At 41.3% G+C, this 17204-nt stretch overlaps 1 protein-coding gene across 1 annotated transcript in view; it reads right to left on the bottom strand.

The window, feature by feature from the left end:
- MOXD1 (monooxygenase DBH like 1) overlaps window positions 1-16897 on the bottom strand; it is an 88257-nt gene extending 71360 nt beyond the window's left edge. Inside the window, exon 1 of the mRNA XM_044248732.1 lies at window positions 16631-16897. Coding sequence (XP_044104667.1) covers window positions 16631-16897 — 267 coding nt within the window. The remainder of the gene's footprint in view (window positions 1-16630) is intronic.
- Window positions 16898-17204: the final 307 nt, after the last annotated feature.

The raw sequence follows: 17204 nt of genomic DNA, 5'->3' as shown, positions 1-17204 counted from the left end.
AATGCTAATTCAGGAGCCATCATCCTATATTAACATCTTAGAGGTATGGAAATAGTTTCACTCAGGGGAATAAAATTATTCCCTCGCAACACCTTCTTTCTTCCTTCAACCTGTATTAAGAAAATACATGAATGAACCCAACACAGTCTTAATGGGGTCAATATTTTAAAATAAAGAAAATGGTATACAGCAAACCTTAAAAGTGCAATGAAGTATGCCAGAAAGAGAAAGAGGTTAAAGAAAAAAAAAATCTGAGTCCCAAATTCCCTATCATTCAACTGTTCTTGCCAGGAGGAAGAAAAGAAGGAAGGGAGGGAGGAAAGAAGAGATGAAAAGAAAGCAAGTCACCCAAAGAATAGTCAATCTTGAAAATCCTTCATGCAGATTGGCTAAATCCAAAAAAGTATTGCTCAGTGAGTTTAGCAGTTTCCTGACAGTTTGATAAAGGGCTGCATGTCATCTGACTGGATAATTACATGGAATCACTATTTTGTACTATTATCTTCTTGGAGGAAAAAAAAAAACAGAAAAACCCTGCAGAATGAAATTGACATTAAAACATCAACCAGTTAAGAGCCTGAAAACCAATAATATAATCTAGAAATGTATAGTCACAAAGCCAGACTGTATAGTACTTAGTTTATGAAATTCCCCCAGATCACTTGGACAATCTGATTTTGACCTTTGCAGTTAGTACAGGATGACACCTCTTTGCCCCCATTCCAGGTCCCATTTGGCAAATACAATCAGATACATCTCTACTGAGTATCCGTGGTAAAGGCCATTTCTCAGCCATCTTCCTATAGTGCTGAATATTCTAGCACTTTTACAATAAAAATGGGAATACTGATCACAGTGCACTCTCACAGTGAGGGTCAGATGCCGCAGCCATTATAAATATCAAATTGTATGACACATACTGCATATAGTATAAATTAACATAAAATACTGATAAATTTTAAAAAATGGGCTCCAATTCAGTGTCATTAAAAATTGGTTTTATGAGGACAAGAGCGTTGAGGAGTATTCAGAGATTCATGATTCTGTATAGATTTTGTAAAAGTTTAAAAATAAAATTTGAAGATCTTTTAATTATGTCAATGTGCAGAAGTCATTCTTCTTTACGTTTATTCAGTTTTAATGTTGTAAAGTGAAATGTGAACTTATGTTACTCTAGCTAAATGGCTTTATGTGAATTTTTTTTTTTAATTTTCTTCATTTATTTGGCAGAGAGAGCACACAAGCAGGGGTAATAACAGAGGGAGAGGGAAAACCTTGCTCCGTGCTGAGTAAGGAGCCGGATGCTGAGGCGCCCCTTTACTTGGATTTCAATCATATATTAACTTAAATATCTACGTTAAGATCAACTTCATAGGGGGCGCCTGGGTGGCTCAGTGGGTTAAAGCTGCTGCCTTCAGCTCAGGTCATGATCCCAGGGTCTTGGGATCAAGCCCCACATCAGGCTCTCTGCTCAGCAGGGCGCCTGCTTCCTCCTCTCTCTCTGCCTGCCTCTCTGCCTACTTGTGATCTCTGTCTGTCAAATAAATAAATTAAATCTTTAAAAAAAAAAAATCAACTTCAAGATGCCTGGGCGGCTCAGTCCTTTAAGCATCTGCCTTCAGCTCAGGTCATGATCCCAGGGTTCTGGGATCAAGCCCCACATCATGCTCCCTGCTCAGCAGTGAGTCTGCTTCTCCCTCTCCCTCTGCCTCTGTCCCTTGCTTGTACTCTCTCTCTCTCTCTCAAATAAATAAATAAATAACCTTAAAAACAAAAAAAGATTAACTTTAGTAGGAATTGCCATGAAGGTATCATTTTCTGCTTTTATTGTGGATTATTATTTTAATCAGGTGCTTCATTGTTTTACCTTTTAAAGATAAAATATTACCTGTTACCCTTGAAAATCTGAGTTGATAATTAGACTTCAGCAGTAAAGTTAATCTGCAGTTGTGTCATAAAAATGAAACATGTTCTCACAGGATGTTTTGTCTTTTGAACACTAGGCTTTGAAAAAAAAAAAGACGAAATATATCATTGAGATTTCAAAATACCGAGAGGCAAGAGAAAAGTAAGTCAGCCCTCACCTCCGTTGGCTTTTATCACCTGGCATGATTAAGCACGAATCCTGACTGTCCTGACTGCCACTTTAAAACTAACATCCAAAAGCTGGCTTTGGAAATCGGCATGATTGCTACGATCTCTTGTTAAAAAACATGATTACACAGATGTTCAATTGGTTCTTTCTCATTGTCAGTCTTTTTTCTCTCTCTTGAATAAAATCTCTGCAACAGAAAAGAGCTTTGACTGATACTGTGGTAAGCAGGATGAAGTAAAAACTCTTCTGGGTGTAATAAAAGATATGAATAAACCCAGTTCAGCCTGGAAAACTGAATGTAAGCACAGCTGCAGGGGAACCTTGAGAAAAATGTTACCATCTGCCATCACTTTCTTCAACAGGTGCTTGTCGTTTTTCCTTCTTTTTCTGAATCTCAAAAGCCTTGTGACTTCAAACATTTCTGTTTGTGATATCAATTTCTATAAGTGTTACAGTGATTTAATAATATTGGTAGTGTAATAATAAATATTTTTGTGTTAAAGAGAATCTTTGATCCCCAAAATTCATAAGCTGTATAAACAAACTATATAAACATAACCTTCAGATTTCAGGGTAAGCTGGTTTTAATAAGATATTTCTTCACTAATCTTAGAAATCAGGGCAGAATGTCAAAACACAAGGAGCTTGCCTTCTAGAAACCATTTCAGATAAAACTGAAACTCTTTAGGTCTAATAAGGGATCTGTTAAATAGCTACTGGAATACCAAAATAGGAACCCTGTTGGCTTGCGTTCCAATAAGGGGCCCACCTGAGCAATCTGTTTGTTCTTTAAGTGCCACCTTCTGAAAATACACATCCTGCATTTTCCCCTACAGCCGATCATCTCAGTTCAGTTTTCACATACAGTAATTTAATACTTTGCTATAATTATAGAATTATCAGAGAATGTAAAATTAACATTTTGACTCTTTAGGTTAACAATAAATACCAATGGGGGAAACAAGCAATATCAGGTTTTATCACAGAAATAAGATATTATTTTACCTTCATCTTAATCCCCCATCTTAGTTTTTTAAAATTTTAGAGGACTTCTCTTAACTACCCATGACCACTGTACACAAGAAGTAAATTTTGAGAAGAAAACTGGTTCCTTCCTTCCTCCTTCTCTCCCTCCCTTCTTTCTTTTCTTCCTTTCTTCCTTCCTTCCTTCCCTCCTCTTTCCCTCCCTCCCTCCTTTCTTTCCTTCCTTCCTCCCTTCTTCCCTTCCTTCTCCTTTCTTCCAACACAAATTTCATTGAGCAACTAGTATTCCTCAGCCCCTATTGTAGGGCTAAAGGCACATAACTATACAGAATAGAATGCAAAGTCCATACTCTGATCAAACTTATAGTTTAGTTGCAGGGAGGAGGAAGCTGACAATTTAAAGTTTATTTTTAATAATAATATAACCAAAATGTTTAGACATCAGCCACAGCTACTTCTTTCAAGATATGTCTCCAAAGGCAAAGGAAACAAAAGCAAAAATGAACTTTTGGGACTTCATCAAGATCAAAAGCTTCTGCACAGCAAAGGAAACAGTCAACAAAACAAAGAGGCAACTCACGGAATGGGAGAAGATATTTGCAAATGACAGTACAGACAAAGGGCTGATATCCAAGATCTATAAAGAACTCAAACTCAACACACACAAAACAGATAATCATGTCAAGAAATGGGCAGAAGACATGAACAGACCCTTCTCCAAAGAAGACATACAAATGGCTAACAGACACATGAGAAAATGTTCATCATCGTTAGCCAACAGGGAGATTCAAATTAAAACCACATTGAGATATCACCTTACACCAGTTAGAATGGTCAAAATTAACAAGAGAGTAAACAACATGTGTTGGAGAGGATATGGAGAAAGGAGAACCCTCTTACACTGTTGGTGGGAATACAAGTTGGTGCAGCCACTTTGGAAAACAGTGTGGAGATTCCTTAAGAAATTAAAAATAGAGTTTCCCTATGACCCTGCAGTTGCACTATGGGGTATTTACCCCAAAGATATAGATGTAGTGAAAAGAAGGGCCATCCGTACCCCAATGTTTATAGCAGCAATGGCCACAGTCACCAAAATGTGGAAAGAACCAAGATGCCCTTCAATGGACAAATGGGTAAAGAAGATGTGGTCCATATATACTATGGAGTATTATGCCTCCATCAGAAAGGATGAATACCCAACTTTTGTATCAACTTGGATGGAACTGGAAGAGATTATGCTGAGTGAAATAAGTTAAGCAGAGAGTCAATTATCATATGGTTTCACTTATTTGTGGAGCATATGGAATAACACAGAGGACATGGGGAGATGGAGAGGAGAAGTGAGTTGGGGGAAATTGGAGGGGAGATGAACCATGAGAGACTGTGGACTCTGAAAAACAATCTGAGGGTTTTGGAGGGGCGGGGAGTGGGAGGTTGGATGAGCCTGGTGGTAGGTATTATGGAGGGCATGTATTGCATGGAGCACTGGGTGTGGTGCATAAACAATGAATTCTGGAACACTGAAAAGAAATTTAAAAAATAAATAAAAATTAAAAATATATATATATAACCAAAATGTTTAGATAATGAATACTTAAAGGAGAACAAAACAGATTATAGAGAGTGACTGGAAAGCCTTCAGGCTGAATGACCAGAAAAGTCACTACTGAGAAAATGATACTCTGAGAAATAAACTACGATTATGAGCCAAACACAAGAGGTTATGGAGGAAGCAGATTCCGGGAAGAGAGAGCAGCAATGGGAAAAGACCTGAACAGGGATGGGCATCCGGTTTGAGGAAGCAAATAATAGCCAGGTGGCTGAACTATATGGCACCCAAGAGAGATCAACAGAGATCAATGGAGGTCCCTGAACTTATGATTCCTTATAGGTTGTGTAGGGAGTTCAAATTTAATACGAAGCTTATATAAAAGTCATTTGAGCTTTAAGCAGCAAGTGACATATTCTGATTGACACAAAAAAAGTGTGTGTGTGTGTGTGTGTGTGTGTTACTGTGGTTACTGAGGATGTAACAATGGATGTAGAGGATGACAAGAAGGAATAAGGAATAAGAGTGGTGGTCAGAAGACAGGAGTCATGAGGCACCTGGGTGGCTCAGTCAGTTAAGTGACCAATCCTTGGTTTCAGCTCAGGTCATGGATCTCAGGGTCATGAGACTGAGCCCAGGTCAAGCTCAGGGGAATCTGTTTTAAGAAGTTCTTCCTCTGCCCCTGCCCCCAGTAGTGCACACATGTGTGCACGCTCTCTCTCTCTCCTCCCAAATCTTAAAGGGAAAAAAAAAAAAAAGAGAGAGATAGGAGTCATGCAGTGTCCGGGTGGTCTGTGAATGATTGGTCATAGTAAAACTGAAGGGAAGGAGGCAGATTTTTTACTTAGCTTAGAGGAAAAGTCAACAGAACCTGAAGATGTATTTCATATGTGGGGTGAAGGAAAGAGAAGGTGAAACAAAGACTCCTAAGCTTTGACTGGAGCTACCAGGAGGTGCCATTTACTAAGACTGGGAAGGCTGGGAAAGAAAGATGTTGAGGGTAATGAGGTTAAACTTGAAGTGCCTACCTAGACATCATTCTGGGTGGGAAGGTCAGGAGACAGAGAATATGCAGACTGGGAGGAGATAAATCAAAATAACGTCACCATCAAGTTTCAGAAACTCACCAACTTCACAATCATCTTCCCTCTTGAAGCCCTCCAAATTCTTCTGCATATATACAAGTCAGAAAACATTTTTTTAAATTCAGATTTTAAATTTCAGATTTCAATTACACATTCACGACACATAATTCAAATATACTGAAACACACAGTAGGAGGATGAAATGCTCTCACACCCACTGTAATGGGACAGTACACACAGAGACAGGACAACTTCTGAGGCAGAGTTAAAAACAACATAGACGGTTTCCAATATAGTTACTAATATCTTCTTTTCTATTGAGTTCTTGAATAATCTAAAAGCATGAATGTGGAATAAAGTTATTTTTAATATCTTACTAAAGCTGGAAGACAACCTGAAAGTCACCTGATCTCAGCTCCTACCAAAGGAGGAATTCTCTCCAAAAAAAATTTTTTTGAAGACTGATTTATTTCTTTGAGAGAGAGAACATAAATGTGGGAGGGGCAGAGGAAGAGGGAGAGAGAATCTCTTGCAGATTCCCCGCTGCACCTGGAGCTCAATGCAGGGCTCTGTCTCATGACCTGAGCCAAAACCAAGAGTCAGACGCTCAACCAACTGTGCCACTCAGGTGCTCCTCTCTCAGAAATATTTTTAAAGAGATGATTACACAGTATTTAATACCTCTATTGAAAAGCTCATGAATTTACAACTTCACAAAGCAACTCATTCAATTTCAAGACCTCTCATTGTCAGAAATGTATGTTATACTGAACTAAATAAAATCTTCTACTCTTTAATGTATTAATTGGGTCTTTTTTCTTCCTTCTGGAGCCTAACAGAGAGCATCGAATCCATATTTTTTGAGGAATACTGTCCACTACTCAAAACAAACAAACAAACAAACAAAAAAAAACACACAAAAAAATGATCACATCTTTTTTTTTAAAAAAAAAAGATTTTATTTATTTATTTGACAGAGAGAGATTACAAGTAGGCATAGAGGCCGGCAGAGAGAGAGAGGAGGAAGCAGGCTCCCTGCTGAGCAGAGAGCCCGAAGCGGGACTCGATCCCAGGACCCTGAGATCATGACCTGAGCCGAAGGCAGCAGCTTAACCCACTGAGCCACCCAGGTGCCCTGATCACATCTTTTTAATCACTTTCTCCAGGCAAAACATTGACAGTTCTTTCCCATAACCCAGGGAATCCCAGCTTCCAGAGATTTCAATCATGTTTATAATCCTCTTTTAGATCTCTTAAAAATGTTATTCTAAAAGTTACCTTCTGATGTGATTAGCCTAGTACAGAGTACTCTGACAATATTACCTCCCTTCATGTAAACAGTAGAGTTTATAGGCTAATATTGCATCTATGTGCTTAGCCAGCACATATTCTGAGTTTAACATGACCTAATATTTAGAACTTTTCCATATGAATTCTAATTAAGTTCAATTTTACACATTTTATATATACATAATTAATTTTTTAACCAGGTGTTTAACTCTATGTGTATTGTCAGTGAATTTTTAACTTTTAGTTTCTTTTCATTCTTTTACTACATTACCATCTTTGAGTCCTCATCTGTAGTCCAATGTAACCAGTCTGTTATCAACGTATTTTCGATATGAATGTTTAAATATCCATGATTATGCCTAATTCAATTTTTTTAGTCCATCTCATGCAAGAAATGAGAAACCCTGCCAATTGCCTTATTATCATTCCGATGTGCCATGTATTTAATACTCCAACCACAAGTCCAGCAAACTAAATGCAAAAGAAAATGCAGTCTTGTTAGTGTAACCTGTGTTTACTGAAACTATGCTGGGCTCTGGTCATTAATGACAGCAAAGTATTCACAAACCAATTGCTTATAGTTTTTCCTCTAATTTTCTTAAAAACTGCTATCAATATCCCCCATCTCTATATTGAGCACATAAACCTTTTCCCCACGTTGAAAAGCTGCCATATTTGTCTCCATGTCATCTCCCGCTAATTCTGACATTTCACTGAATGCTTGACCAATTATAATAGTATCTTGTATTTAAGTACTTTCAATGTGCCACATAGTTTGCTTAAGAGCTTTGCACACCTATTCCATTTAATTCTCATCAAAACCCCATGCTTTAGATATCAGGAGTCCCTTCTTCATAAAGGAAACTCACTTAGAGAGGCTAAGGAGTTTGCAGAGACCCAGCATCCAATAAGCAGCAAGCAGTGCCGGATTTAAGAATTCCTGCTTTTAAGTGTTCCTCAGTTACTCTACAAGCACTTCTTGATAACCTGTCATGCACATGGAATTGTTGTCCCTGGTACCTCGGGAAGATGTGGCAATGTTGACAGTCACCAACTTGTAAATGTTCCATCCATACCCTCGTAAAATACTAATTATCTACCACTCCACTACCATTCCTCCTCTCCCTTCTGCAGTGATAACTTCAGGGCATTTCACTGCTTACTAGTAACCTCGGAGAACAGAGGAAGGAAGGGAGAGGATGTCTATTTACGTAACTGGAAAGACACTTGAGAATTTTTCCAAATACACAGGGAGTCCCTTTTGTTACTGTTAATTCTAATAAAAGATTTTAAAGTAGAACATTTTTCTTGGCTTAAATGCGGGCTGAGAATTATCTGAAACTTTTGTTTATTAATGTTCCTTTGATGCCTTGTAACCATATATAACTTACGAATTTTAGAATCTGTGTGGGCAGATATTCCTGTTGCCTAGAAATACAACGGCTAGGACCAACTGACAAAAGGTGTACAGAAATGATAGAAAGCTAGGAGAGGAGAGATATGTTGAAATACACCACTACCCACATTCCTTCCATTGCTACTCTAGTTTCAGCATGTAAATCTGAAAGAAAGTACTTGGGAATTATCAATAACATGTCAAATTCATCTTAGAAGCATTTCCATTTTAGGGAAATCCAGTTTGTTCTTCTATTTTATAAAACATTTTCCCGTATCCAGACATACTGCCGGCCTTGCTTCAACATCAGACTTCAAATACACTCTGAATGGTTTTGTATGGAAGTCTCCTTTGCATCCCCATGCCAGATGCCTGGAATCTTCCAGGCTTTCTGTAGGTTGTCCATAAAGGAGTTGACTACCTGATTCCTATCAAAGAGCCTGAACACATTAGGTCAGTAGTTCCTGAGCATGTCCGCCGATCAGAATCACCTGGGAAACTAAAATTTATTAATGCCTATGTCCACCCCCTGAGACTATATGAAATTTAACTGGTATGGGGGAGGGAGGGCAGTTACCTGGACTTTGGAATTTTTTAAAGACGCCCCCCCCAAGTGATGTTAATGTGCAGAGAACTTCTGGAATGGGAAGTATCTTCTCAGTTCTCAGTTCTCTATTAGCCACGCTGTTCATCACTAGACCGTCATCTGCCACAGCATGAATCCATCTTGGCTCTGCCCAAAGGGATCTGGATGTGCAAAGTGCCAGGAGGCCTAGCTTCTACCTTGTTTCATCTACCATGAGTTCCCTTGTATGAACAAATTTCAGGGCATGAACTTTGCACAGGAGAAAAGGGTAGCAATTTAGTTTTACCTAACAAACTGAGATTTCCGAGTTTTCGTTTAAAAATTGCCTGAAAGATGGAACTCTTCTGCAGGCACATGTGTTTTGTTGATCTAGCTTCTCCAAGTTCTTTAATTTTCTAATATTGTTGCAAATGAGAAAGAACAGAGTATAAGAGAAAAACATTGACACCTAGAATTAAAAAAGAAACTTCTATAAAATCACCAAGTCTCTAGATCAAAGCGTGAAAGACTCTAGTGGAGCTTACTAAACATCTGTGTAGAAATACCACAGAAACAGAAAAGAGAGCTCATGTGGTTCAGACACATTGGTTAAAACATTAATTATATTTCTTCCAGGTAAGCAGTTTCCTATATTCAAGGTCTACTAACTACTTTGATGCACATGCCAGATAACCTTCTTCACAGTATATAATGTTTTGAGTTGTAAACACTGTGATTAATCTCCAAAGACAACCTTTAAGACTTGGGACATTTGTGTTCCTCCGGGTCTTGATCATAAGCACCCTAATCTGAAATAGCCACGTGGTTTCCCCTTATCACATCATGCTATTTTAATTCTCAGCACTTCCTGGTATTTTTCTTGTTTATGTATTTATTTGTTTATCCCCCACCAAAATCTGAGCTCCATGATACCACTGGCTTCATCTCACTCAATGCTGTGTCCCTAGGATTTGAAACTTGAACAATAAAAGTTCAATCAATATTGGTTAAATGACTGAATGACCATTCCTACATTCACTGCCCATAGGTAAGTGTTTTATTCAGTCATGTGAGAGTCACAAATTATTGTCCTGCTTTGTAACCTGCAGCCTCAAGTTTGGACATCCACAAAATGGGAGGAATAAGACGTTGACCTCAGAGGACTATTGTGAGCATTATACGAGAGTACATACTTTAAGGACTTGTCATAGTGTATGGCATTTACTAAGAACTCAGTGAATGAAAAATCATACCATAGAAATGTATGTCTATGACATTTATGGGGGAACAGAAGTAGTAAGAGAAATACTATGATTTTATTTTACTGATCACTTTTAAAACCTATTTATTATACATGTTCTTTCACTATTAAGGAAGAAAATTGGAATGTTTTTATGTAAACTACTGCTTACTTGCAGGAGAAGAAAGAATAAAAAACCAGGACTCAGAGGAAATGAATCCCGGCTGCTGATCTGTATGGCCACCACACCACTGAATAGGTGTAGAAGACTCAGGTTCTCACCTGTAAAATTGGAGGTGTGGGGAAACTTAGGAGCCCTGAGGGGAATCAACTGAACTCTGAGCTCTTTTTTTTTTTTTAAGTTTGTTTATTTTTTAGCAATCTCTATACCCAATGTGGGGCTCAAACACCTGACCCTGAGATCAAGAGTCACATGCTCTGCAGACTGAGCCAGCCCGGGCATCCCTGAACCCTGAGCTCCTAAGAGCAGTAAGTAAATACACAGAGCAGCAACACTAACCTGTAAAAGCAGTAACTGTTTAAAGTCTTCTCATAATTTTTGGTTACACAAGATGAAGAGGAAAGGCCTGGATAGCAAATTAAATGTGGTCTATACATTATTTGTATAGCACTAGATATATAATTTCAACTTTACAGTTAACAAAAAGTATGCATTTGTAGTTATTTTTGAGGAATTCTCTGCTATGTACTATATGCTATCCTTATGAGCAGGGTTTTTTGGGGGTTTTGTTTGTTTTTTGGGGGGGTCTACTCTAGATTGTAACAAGTTTAAAAGACATAGATTGGGAAGAAGTTTCCTGGGGAACCAGCTGGCTATTTAAAAGTTCTGTACTGGTTATTTTTTAAAATGTTATAGTAAACAGCATCATAAGGCATCCATACTCAAAGTTTTGTCTTTTTCTTTCATACGGACCATTTTTCAGAAACATGTTGATGTATAATGAATTCATTCCTTTTGCCAGCAACTTTATTGTAATAGGGCTCTATTATAAAAAAAGTGAATCAGTAAGCCACCATTCATTTTCTTTGAAGTGGACTCTGCCTTCCCTTACAAGAACCCAGAAATACGCCATTGGTAGTTTGAAGCTCTGAACTTGTTGGGCAGTTCAGGTGCATTATTCCCATGGCTCTTAGGTCTGCCCTGTTTCCTCAGGCTGGCATTATGAAATCATCTGCTCTGCCAGGGAGAACCACATAGCTGTAGAGTATCGTGTGTGGAGCATTACACTGGCTCATGTGTCCTTATTACTAATGCACAAAGCACGACGCTTGGAGAGGTCCCTTCGTCATCTGGAAATCGGGGTGGGGGAGCATAATCTGAAGACTTATAAATATCTCTTAACAAAGCCCCAGCTGAGCTGTGTCAGGGTTGTACGCTCTCTTCATCTTTCCCTTACAGCTTTTCAATTTGCTTTCCAAACATTTCTTTGTTGCCATTGGCTGGGACGCGCTTAAAAGCAGCACATCGTTAACCACAAAGAATGCTCACTGTTTTCTGTGATTTCAAATCACAGCACAATTTCCGAGCACTTCCTCAGCGAACAGCCCAGCAGCAATTACCCTGCTGCTGAAGACTTGCTTCTCCTCCACAGAAATGTTTCATAGAGGCAGCCCGGGAGCAAGGCTGTAACAAATGATGACATATGTTTCAGCCTCCATTCACTGGCGATTTCTACCCCCAAAGGAAGAGTGAATCAATTTTTGTGCAAATTCAACGGGCACATCCAACAATGCTGCCCTCTTCTCTAACTCACACAAACTAGGCATTCATCAACCCGGATTACTTTCCTCAAATGGGGACTCACAGTTGCTAAGTGGCTGGGGTGGGGTGGGATTGCACTGTGTCAAAAAGGGGCAAAGTACAAGGAAAGGACAGGAATCCATCAGGGAAGTGAGAGTTAATTCATTGAGACAAAATAGTGAGGTTTTCAAAAGCCAAGGCGAGAGGAAAGGCTGCTTCCCACCCCCACCCCAGGCAATCCTGTGAAAGCCAGTGCAGAAATGACCTCAGCAGCATCCCAAGGGTCACATTACCCCAAGTGTGAGACCCTCCACAACAGGGTATCTGATAGATGATGCTGAGACCTTCACTTCCCAACCATGTTTCTCTTTTCTTTCCCCTTTGATCAGACCTGGTTATATACCCATTTGGGTCAGTGGATTAAAAAATGGGCAGGGGCAAATTTCCATAAAGCCTCATCTCTGGGTAGAGTTTTAAGGGTGGCCAGGCCTATTGCCTTGAGGCAAGGAAACCAGAACTTGATTTTTCACGCACAACCTACTAGCAAATGTCACACTGCCCTCTGGAGGTATTCTCACTGGCTCCGACTCTGAATTAGGGATCGACAACCACTGAAAAACATGGGAGCTGTAGACTTCTGTAGTCTTTATTGGCAGGGGAGTGTGGAATAGTGTGGGATAACTGTTCACTAACTCCTTCTGAGTGGTGTGAGTAAAAGGAAAGAAGGTGAATAAGTAAATATTGTCTCCCAATCTCAGTAGTGTCAAGAGAGAATAGATGCATGTAGACAGGTGCTCAAAGGTGGTGGTGGGAAGGAGACTGTGACAAGTCAGTGGGGATGGGTGTGGAAGCAAGTATTTTGCAAAGACGGCCACACTCATATATCTTATTCCCCTGAGACGTCCTTATGACATGTTCCTGAGGTGCCACCTCATGTTCCCTCTTGAATCCAGTGAGATACGACTACAACGAAGATCAATCAAAGGCTAAGTTATAAAAGGCTGCTATCTAGTTTCTACCTGGGCCTTTCAGGGTATTCACCACGGGGACCGGGCCACTGAGCTGTGGGGAAGCTGAGTGGCAATATGGAGTGGCCACACTCCCACCACAGGACCAGCTAAGTTTCCCAGCCAAGAGACAACAGCAGCCGCCAGTCAGGCAAGTGATTAAGGGAGACTTCCGATGATTCTAATCGCTCACCTTGGAGTTGACATCAAGTAGCCCCTCCTTGAATTGCAGAGCTGAGAGCAAACTGTCACTGTATTAAGCAAACATGTTTTGGGGTGTTGTGTTATACAACAGATTACCAAAAAAAAAAAAAAAATGGACAAGGCCTCTTCTGGCACTGGACATTTCTTGCCACAGAATAAGCCATGCCTGAAGAGAAATGGGATCTGCCTCTCTGCCTTTCATGGCTTTTCATAATTTGGGTCGATTCGTTACTAACCTTGGTTTTTTCCCTCTTGGCCCCACACTAAGTTATCCATGGGCTCTTATCTCCACGAAAATTTTGTGTATGTATGTGCTCTACATGGTGCTTTGTACAAACTTGGATTGTGGCCAGTATTTCATAATCAGATTTTATTTACACACATCTAAATTTCCATCTTCTCTCAAAAAAACCAAAAGCAAAAACAAAAGATCTGCCAATACCTGATTTGCATTCCCACAAAACAGTAACTCAGTCACAAAAACTCTTTTCCCCTCAATCCTCTCTACTGTCTGTTGCATTGCATCAAGCCCACCACTCTTTTATACTTGCTGTCTAACTTCTATAAGCATTTGGGATTCTGGCATCTATTTTAACCAACAATTCTTTACCGGTTGGCTGGAATTTATTCTTACACAGTCATCTAGGAGTTAATATCCAACTGAAAAGAAAGTTTAAGATAACTAGAAAAATAGAAGTCAGAATCATGAGAGAAAAAAATATCTGAAGGTCAAGTTTTTAAAAATTAAATAAGAAAGGAGGATATAAAATATATAGAAAAAAAGAAAGCTGCAAGGGGAGGTGACCCAGATGTCAATGTAGGGTATTATCAGTGGCCTGATGCCATCTCCAACCATTAGCAGCTGCTGCACATGCTTGGATGCCCCAGAAGCTAATGCTTTGTCTTGCAAAGTTTGTTCTCACTGGGAGTAAAATGACATGAAATCTGAAGTCCACTAATTGAATTACATATACTGTTTAAGGACCCTGTTTACCTTTTTGGTGTAGTTGCTCCTTAACATACCACTGTATGAAGACTCTCAAATTAATAGTTTCTAGAAGAAAGATTCAATTTCAAGTTTTAGAAAATCACCTACCCTGGATGACCCAGAAGGAACTGATATATTTTTTATTTTTAGTGTTTGGTGTCTTTCATTTTATTAAAGAGGTTTGTCTTTTTTTTTTTTTTAAAGATTTTATTTATTTATTTGACAGAGAGAGATCACAAGTAGGCAGAGAGGCAGGCAGAGAGAGAGGAAGGGAAGCAGGCTCCCCGCTGAGCAGAGAGCCCGATGCGGGACTCGATCCCAGGACCCTGCGATCATGACCTGAGCCGAAGGCAGCAGCTTAACACACTGAGCCACCCAGGCGCCCTATTAAAGAGGTTTTTGATCAGTTTACTTTCCATATAACTGATGAGTTATTTCCATATAAAATAACTGAGTGTATTTTATACATCCTAGAATGAGTAGGATGAAGGAAAGGGAACAGTAAGCTTGTCAGTCCACTAAGAGAACAATTATCATACATAGATGAAAATAATGATTTTATTTCCTTGGGAATAAAAATGGAGGGGAAAATCTTATTTCACGCTCATGAAATATATTGGGAAAGAGACCATTTCTAAGGTTAATCTCATAGTGATAGGTATTCACTGATTATTTTGAGAAAATTCATATGGCTCCAAGTTAATCCAAAGAGCATTTAGTTAATTTTTATGCAGTCTTTATGAAGAATCACCAGCAGTGTGAGAACACTCTGTGGCTAACAAAGTCTGTTTTTGCCGTGGGCCAATTACGGCATGTTGAAACAAGACTCTACTTTTGGTCTTTCATTAGATATCAAATTGGATGGATTTTCTAGAAATGCTGCTCTTTTTCGGGGGTGGGGGGGACAATATCAAGTTATCTTTTAAAGTATACCCTGTTTTATGATATTACTATAGAAAGATTTTCCAAGTCCTTCTCAACAAAACGTGCAAAGATAGTTAAGGGACATACTTTTCCCACCCTGAACAAACAAACAAAAGGACTTGGCTCAATTAGGTATTTAAAGAAGATATTTTCTTCTTCATTATCAGAAGAGAATTAGTTATTCAGCTAGTGAGGCCTGTTGTCCTGCGATCAAATTCTTGGTTTACAAATTTGATGTCTGAAATGTTGCTGGAGGAAATTTATACATCAATGACTTCAACAAACCATAGTCCTCCTAAAAGTTCATTTATTGGGGGTGTAGTAAATTTATTTTGGGAGAAAGGGTTAATTTATATAAAAAAAATCAGACAACAGGATGGTTTTGAAGTTTTTATTAACCCAGAATTAGGGTTAAAATCTGATGGCATCTCAGTCAGAAAGTTGTGGAAATCAAACTTAGAAGTCGGAAATAAAATTACTGAGAAAGGTGCTTTGGTATCCAACTAGTGCACTGATTTTAATATCATCAAAACCTTAACCCAAAGCCAGAACAGTAAGGAGTTTTCATTTTGAAGAAAAGACTTTTTAGCAAAGGGCAGTATTTCGGGATGAACATTTATAAGTAACAGAGTATATTCACCATGATATTATGTAACCATGGAAAAGCGCCCAAAAGTTGTGAAGATCAAATTAACAAAGATGTCCAGAAAACCTAACACCTAATCATTCTGGTTTTCTCACCATCCTCCCCCACTCCCCCATTCATAAAGATATATATGAACAGGCAACGTGCCTACTCCGACTCTTTCAAAGCAAATCGGCAGCTGTCAAATTAACTTGGTTGGCCATTAAAAGAAGTGAAAAGTTTCCCCACTTCATAGAGGATTTTGCCTGGGGAACTGTAAGTTTTGCAGGTCTCTGAATGGGCATCCTAACGGGCTCCCAGAATAGCAAAGTTCCTAAACGGTTCTTGGGGACCTTTCATTCATCTCTCAGATGAGGCAGGGGACCTCAGCTCCATGCCTGGGGGCTCCAGAATGGCTGGGATTTGTTAAGTTCTGGGATCCTGGTTCTAGACAGCAAGATAGCAAAGTGCTAAAGCCCCCAGTTCCCTCCAACCCTAATAGCCCTCTCCTTGGGTCCCCAAAGTGTCGTTCTCCCTTTCCAGGACGGATGGACCGGGATGCGTGGCAGGTGTGTATGTGGGTGCTCTAGTCAGTGCGGCGCTGGAGAAAGGAAAGTGTTCCGAGACGGAAAGCTGCCCGGAGTCACCCGTGCTCAGCTTCCCCCGGGACAAACTCGGGGCCGGGCGGCGGAGGCGGGGAGTCCAGCCGCGGACGCCTTTGGCTCGGGGGGCGCGGGAGCCGACCTCCAAGAGGAGCGCGTGCGGGGTTCGGGCTGTAGGGCTGCGGGAGGCTTCCAGCCTCCGCCGCGGAGGGCACCGGGCGGCCCCGGGGGCGCCTGCACTCGCGCCTGCCCCGAGGGCGGGAGGAGACGGGACGAGGCTCGGCGGGGCTGGCTCCCGGAGGGGACGCGCTTACCTGCAGGTAGGGCCGCCCGTGGGCCACGCCGCCCACGACGATGTCCGCCCCGGCCATGGCCCCGGTGGGCGAGAAGCCGAAGCCCACGTAGCCGGCGGTGCGCACCTCGAGGCGGAAGGCGAGCCGGCCGCCCCGGGGGCCCCAGCTCAGCCAGTACTTGCCCTCGGAGTCGAGAAGGGTGCGGTGCGGGAGGGCCCGGCCCAAGCCCCCCGCCGCCGCTGCGCCGGGGAGCAGCCCCCAAAGCAGGAGCAGCGGCCAGCCGCACATCCTCAGGCGCCTCCTGCCCGCCGGCACCTGGGTCGCGCCGACTGGCGGAGCGAAGAGGCGGCTGGAGGGGCGGCGGCGGCGCGCGGGAGGCCTGGGCCCGCCCCCTCGGCCCGCCGCGCGCCCGCCTGCGGAGAGCCCCCCCCCCCCGCCCCGCTCCCGCTCCCCTGCCCGCCGCGGGCGACCCTCGGCCGGTCGGGCTTCCCGCCCAGCCACCTGCGGCCCGGCGTCCCGGTCTTGGTCCCCGAGGTCTGGGCTCCGTGGGGAAGCAAGAGGGGGCGTCCCCGCTGGAAGAGGCAGAAGCCGAGAA

Source organism: Neovison vison, chromosome 1, assembly GCF_020171115.1.
Source record: "Neovison vison isolate M4711 chromosome 1, ASM_NN_V1, whole genome shotgun sequence".
NCBI classification, from domain to species: Eukaryota; Metazoa; Chordata; class Mammalia; order Carnivora; family Mustelidae; genus Neogale; species Neogale vison.
This window is presented reverse-complemented; position numbering and strand designations above follow the sequence as displayed.